The following is a 6,840-nucleotide window of genomic DNA, read 5'->3' on the forward strand; positions in this document are numbered from 1 at the left end:
CCTGGATTTCTCTGTCTCAATCTCGGAAGACAAGTTTTCCACTGACGTGTATTAAAAGCCCACCAACTACCTCGTCTATACTTCCTCACACCCTGTCCCCTGCAAGGATTTTATTCCCTTCTCGCAATTTCTCCGTCTCTGCCACACCTGTTCCCAAGCTGAGGTCTTTCAGTCCAGACTTCTGAAAGGCCTGCCTCCTTCCACAAATGTGGCTTCCCCTCCACCACCATCAACTCAGCCCTCACCAGCATCTCCTCCATTTCCTGCTCATCTGCCCTGCCACTCTTTGCCCCCAGATGCAACAAACACAGGATTCCCCTTGTCCTCACCCACCAGCCTCTGCATCCAACACATTATCCTCTGGAATTCCCAGCCCTTACAATAGGATTCCATTATCAGACATATCTTACCCTCTCTGCCTTCTGTAGGGACTGCTCCCTTCATGACTCCCTCCCCACCAATCACCTTCCCTTGTGGCATTAACATTGACTTTTCTGGTTTCGGCTAACTTGCTCTCCTTTCCCTCCCCTCTGTTAACTCTTCACACTTTTATAAGACATACGAGCAGAAATAGGTTATTCAGCCTATTGAGTCTGTCTGGCCATTTAATCATGAACGGGTCCATTTTCCAACACAACCCCACTGCTTGGCCTTCTCCCCATAACCTTTGATGCCCTGGATAATTAAGAACCTTTAAGAGCCTTAAATATACCTAATGACCTGGCCTCCACAACTCCCTGTGGCATAAATTTGCCACCCTCTGGCTTAAGAGATTCCTATGCATTTCTGTTCTAAGTGATGCCCTTCAATCCCTCTTGTCCTAGATTCTCTCATCATGGGAAATAACCTATCTACATCTATTGTCTATGCCTTTCAACATTCAAAATGTTTCATTGAGATCCCCTTCATTTTCTTAAATTCCAATGAGTACAGGCCAAGACTGCTCACAATATTCCAAGTGAAGTCTCACATCCACAGCTCTGCTCTTCTAGTTTATCTCACAATAGAGGCCAAGATTCAATTTTCTTCTTGATTACCTGCTGCACCTTGTGATTCATGTACAAGCCCTCCCAGGACTTGCTGCAGACTGCCTTCTGAAATTTTTTGCCAGTTAAAATAATACTGATTCACCACTAATTTTCCTTCACAGTGGAGAAATTCACAATTACCCACATTGTGTTCCATCGGCCAGACTCTTGTCCATACATTTGAGCTCTTCATTTACATCATAGCACATTGTGATTCACCTGTGATTATGTCCCAGAAAGAGATTAAACTGGTCTAAACAAACAATATGTCAATGGTGGGGAAACACTGCAGGTGAACAGTGTAAAAACTCAATGCTCCTTTATGCAAAATGACTTCTTAAAAAACAGTAGAGGGTAGACAAAATGTACTGATTGGAGGATTTTTTAACTTTTGATTGGATCCCGTCCTTGATAAATCAGCAAGGCAAAACTGTGAAAGTTGCTCTTTTTTTAAATGAAAGATTTAAACCTGATAGATATATGGAGACATTCACACCCCATGATGAGAGATTACTCATTCTACTCCTATTCAAGAATAGATTTGTTTTCAATGCCTGCACAATTGAAGAGCAAAGTGGTTGAAATGGAATATCTCACCACGCGCCTCTGACCTTTTAATGATAATGATGCCTGAAAAGCAAGAGAATGTATACAGATGACATCTTAATTCTACACTCTTGAGAAGGCCAGATTTCTGTAATTTTAATCAGGGAACAAATAAAATTGTTTTGTGAAACAAACGGACCCTCTACTTATGACAGTTTCCTAATATGGGATAGTTTCCTAATATGGGATATATTAAAAGCTTGCTTTAGGGGATGGATATACAAAAAAAAATAGTCTGAGTTTCTGCAGCATTGAGTTTTTGCACTATTTTGCCTGCTGAGATTCCCCAGCATTGAATTTTTACACAGGTTGACCTGCTGAGTTATCCTAGAGCTCTGTAGATGTTCAAGTCAAGTCCAGTGTACTGCCATCCCCTCCACAGACTCCATCCACATCTCTTCACTGCCTGGGAAAGGCAGCCAACACTTCCTCAGGAGTTTGCAGAGAAGCTAGTGGAGTTGTTTAAGTGAACCGGTACGGACATGAAGGGCCAACATGGCCTGTTTCTGTGCTGTAAACGGTTATATGGTTATATGGAAACAGGCTTGTTGCAAACTAACAGTCTACCTCATTGATTTGTAGGGTAAATAAAAGTTGCTTGTCACTCATTTTTAGCCCAATACAGTCCTCTTAAATTGTATTTGGTCTTGCAAATCTTGGTACAGCTACTCAGTCATGAAGAAAAACATGAAAGTTTGATTGCAGTTTAAAAAAAAAACACAGAAATGCTGGAGGAACTCAACGGGTCTCACAGTGTCCATAGGAGGGAAAGATATATTAACGACATTTCAGATCTGATGTATACCTTGACCTGCTGAGTTCCTCCAGCATTTTTGAGTTTTCACTCAGTCATTTCTGAGCATGGAATTTTTTTTTTAATTGAATCTTTATTTATTGGTACACATTTTCATGTACAACTCATATGTAAAAGTGACTTTATCTTGCCTAAGTAATTGAAGTTCAAATCTCACTATGTTATTTGTCGGAATTTATATTCAAGGAATTAATTACCTTGAATTAAGAAAATGACCATTGTCATACTTTTGGATTTGGCCCACAAATGTCTTGGAGAAGAAAATGTAGCTCTTGGTCAAGGTACAAATATGTCTCGTCTAAACAAGGCACAACCAAGAAAAGTGTGGCAAATGGAAGACTCTGAAAGAACGGTAGCAGAGCTCACAGACCCATTGTCTCAGGCTCACGACTGAACCTGCAACTCAGGCTCAGGAATGAATTCAGGGTTGCCTCTGGGTACTGAGGGTCTCTCCTGCATCCCAGAGATAAGCAGGTTAAATTCCTCCTGGGGTGCAGGTCAGTGGTAGAATGTGGCGGAGTCATTGAGAATTTTTTAAATGGTTCTATTATAACCTTGGTGTTAATTGGTTGTAGATGTTCAGGGTGGACAGTGGGCCAAAGTGCCTGGATTCTCTGCAACTGCACAGACTCCTGTTCGATCCATCGGCAACCTGAGCTCCAGATTCAAACCTCCATCACAACCTAAGCTCCAGATCCAAACCTCAAACACAACCAGGAAGCCTTCAGCACCAAAGGCCCTTCATGAGCACTTCTTGCCTTCAGCAACTTCTCAAATCCCAGCTCTGACATCTGGTTCCCCTGAGCCAGCCTCCAGCCTATGTGGGTCCTTCAACTGCAAGTCGCCAACAATCTGCAGCCTGTGTGCGTCCTTCAGCCACTGAGCCCATCAATGGCCCTCTGCTATGGTAACCTTCCCTATAGGGTTATCTCCTCTGATTTCCCCTTGTCATCAGGGTAGGGGGAGTTATTTTTTTCCTGTTTCTGGTGTCTTCTGGTAGTCTGCTGCTCTCCTGGAGTCTGCAAATCCCAAGTCACTTGGCAATAGATACAGGCCCTTCAGGCTACATATCCATGTTGACCAAGTACCCATCAATAGTAATTCCATTTCCCAGCACTTGGTTATTACCTTCTTTATCTTAGTGATTCAAATGCTTGTCATGATGCCACTTAAATGTAGAGAGATCCTCTGCTTCCAACTTCCTCACAGGCATTGCATTCCAAACTCCCAACCACACACACTGGGCTAAACCTTATCCCTTACCCTGAACCTATACCCCCCTCATTTTAGGCACCTCTGGGGGAAAAAGCATCCTTCTCTTCACGATATCCATGCACACCTGCTCTCTTGCTCCCCGTAATTTTTAGAATGATGAAGACCTTGGAAAAGGAGGCATGTGGAGGTGAAGTTAATTACATTAACAGGATGAGGGTGTGTGCCAGTCACTGAATGCAGAACCAGTGACTAAAGGGAATTTGGATGGTGCAGAGCAGCCTGCTTTGTACATCTGCCTACTACAGTTCCCCATTCTTCTCCAAGATTGGGGTTCAAAACCTCATTATCCATATGACCACATTGCAGTCTTATGGACATGATGTTGATCTCCACAGCTATAAGTGGCACATCATTTTGTGTTGATTTGTCTGGAAGAACAGAGGGTGTCTAAATCCATCCATCTCTCAAGATTGCCACACAGGTTGATAGGATAGTTTTAAAAGCTGATGAGATGCTGAGCGTCATTAGTCAGGGGATTGAGTTCAAGAGTTAAGAGGTCGATTTGCAATTTCACAATGGTGAGTTCATACTTAGAATTCTGGTCATCTCATTATAGGAAAGATATGGAAGCCATGGAGAAGGTGCAGGGGAGATTTACCAGGATTGGAAAATAAGTCTTCTGAGGCAAGGTTAGCAGCACTAGGACTTTCTCTTTGGAACAAAGATGAGAGTTGACTTAATAGAGATCTATAAGATTCTGAGAGGCATAGATAAGGTGGACAGTCAGCACCTTTTTCTCAGGGCGTGAGTAGCAAACACCAGAGGACATGAGTAAAAAGGGAAGGGAGGAAAGTTTAGAGGTGACATCAGTGGTAAGATTTTTTTTTACACACAGAGTTGTGGAATGCCTTACCAGGGATGGTGGGAGAGAGGATGAAACATCAGGAGCATTTAAGAAACTGAAATAGGCACATGGATGAAAGAAAAGTAGAAGGTTACAAGTTAGTAAGGGCTTAGTTTTTTTTTGGTAGGAATATATAGGTCAGCACAATATCAAGGGCCAAAGGGCCTGTACTCTGTTATCGTGTTCTATGTTCTTTCTGCCCATATTAAACATGGTCAGTTTCTGTCCATAGTCATTTTAGCTCAATTTCTCTGACTAGTCTGGCCCACTGGGTGTGTCCCACAGCTGCACCACACCAGGCAAAAAGCAAAATCTGGAGGAAAATGTAGTGGTGTGGGGGGGGGGGGGGGGGGGGGGGCGGAGTTTAAAGTAAACATGCAGAGGAAAGTATTTTTTTTAAAAGAGAACGATTGGTGCCTGGAACTGGCTGCCATGGATAGTGGTGGAAGCAGACCCAATAGTAATGTTTGAGGTTTCCACATAGACATGTGAATAGGCAAGGAATGGATGGATGGGCATAAGGTGCAAGCAGCAAAGTTTTAGTTTAAATTGGGTGTCATGTTCAGTATAGATGGTTGGACTGAAGAGCCTTTTCCTGTGCTGTACTCTTGTATGTCACACATAATACAGGAAAAAAGCACAATCTGTTTCAAGCCACAACAACTAGCAGGCTAAATCATTTGGTCTCAACCTGTTGGTGATGCTTCACCCATCTTACCTGCCAGTGAAGACAAACTTCTTTTCTCTCCTTCCTGCCCTGATAAAGGGTCTTGGACCCAAAACATTAACGGCTTCACTTTCTTCAGTGTTCCCTTTGTACACTCTAGATTCTAGCACCTCTGGTGTTTGCTATTCCCACTCAAGGGGAGAAAAAAGGTGTTGGCTGTCTACCTTATCTATACCTCTCTAAGTTACCTCTCCTTTTTTGTTCCAAAACTTTCTCGGTCTTAAGACACTACCTGACCTCACTGAATAAAGCCAGTATTGTCTGACTTGTGTATGAATGATTGACACTCTTCCCCCCTCTGTCTGCAGGGTACATCCACAGTTACATCAGCCCCTCAGTGTACGAGAGTGGAGCCGAGAGGCAAAGCCCTGCCACCGTCTATACCAAAGTCAACGAGGTGTATGGAGACCCCGAGGGCTTGGAGCCTGACAGCCCGCAGTCGGGGCTCACCACTGGCTACTTCAGCGGGGAGGCAGCGGTCAGCGAGGGCTACAGCATGGATGCCTTCTTCATCACAGATGGGAGGTCAAGAAAACGGCCTGAGAGCTCTCCCCGGGCCACCCAGCGCCACACGTGCAGTGAGTGCGGCAAGACCTACGCCACCTCATCCAACCTCAGCCGGCACAAGCAGACGCACCGCAGCCTGGACAGCAAACTGGCCCGCAAGTGCCCCACCTGCTCCAAGGTCTACGTCTCCATGCCTGCCCTGGCCATGCATGTCCTGACCCATGACCTCAAGCACAAGTGCGAGACCTGCGGCAAAGCCTTCAGCCGCCCCTGGCTGCTCCAGGGCCATGTCAGGTCCCACACGGGCGAGAAGCCCTTCGGCTGCGCCCACTGCGGCAAGGCGTTCGCAGACCGCTCCAACCTGCGGGCCCACATGCAAACGCACTCTGCCTTCAAACACTTCAGATGCAAGCGCTGCAACAAGACGTTCGCCCTCAAGTCCTATCTGAACAAGCACTATGAATCTGCCTGCTTCAAGGGATCACAGGAGGGAGATTCCTGAACCTGTGTCAAAAGAGGGGGAACAAATTGCAAAAAAAAACCCACCGTAAAACAAAAGAAAAACACATTTCTCCACGTCAAAGCAATACTTCTTGTGATTACTATGGGGAAGGGGAGGGGGGAGAGCGCGGAAAACTATGCTGGATCACTCTTTATAATTAAAACAAAACCTCAAACTGTTCAGCTTACAAAAGCTGAGGTGTGATGCAAAGTCTTCCCTCAAGGGATAGAAGCACTGGAACAAATGTGACTACAAAGCACATACATGTGCATGAATAAACACACAAGCGCGTGCACATGTGCCAACAGGCATGTGTGTGTGTGCGTGCGCATACGTTAAACGCACACAGACCTGCAGCCACGCATCATGCACGCACTGCTAATTTTGCCCTCCCAGTACACGGCAACGACATGCACACACACCCACGCACACACATGCAAAGATGACCTCTGTATTTTCAATGCTGCTTTTTGCTAATGGGGTGGGGGGGATATTTATTGCATCTTCCAAGGTGATTGAAATGAACTTGACTTTTTA

General features: G+C 44.9%; 1 protein-coding gene across 1 annotated transcript in view; it reads left to right on the top strand.

Annotated features, from left to right (window-relative positions):
* Positions 1–6,303, top strand: part of LOC138737283 (transcriptional repressor scratch 2-like) — a 46,416-nt gene extending 40,113 nt beyond the window's left edge. The window contains exon 2 of the mRNA XM_069888035.1: positions 5,603–6,303. Within this exon, the coding sequence (XP_069744136.1) occupies positions 5,603–6,303 (701 nt within the window). The remainder of the gene's footprint in view (positions 1–5,602) is intronic.
* Positions 6,304–6,840: the final 537 nt, after the last annotated feature.

Source organism: Narcine bancroftii, chromosome 6, assembly GCF_036971445.1.
Source record: "Narcine bancroftii isolate sNarBan1 chromosome 6, sNarBan1.hap1, whole genome shotgun sequence".
In the NCBI taxonomy this organism is placed as follows: Eukaryota; Metazoa; Chordata; class Chondrichthyes; order Torpediniformes; family Narcinidae; genus Narcine; species Narcine bancroftii.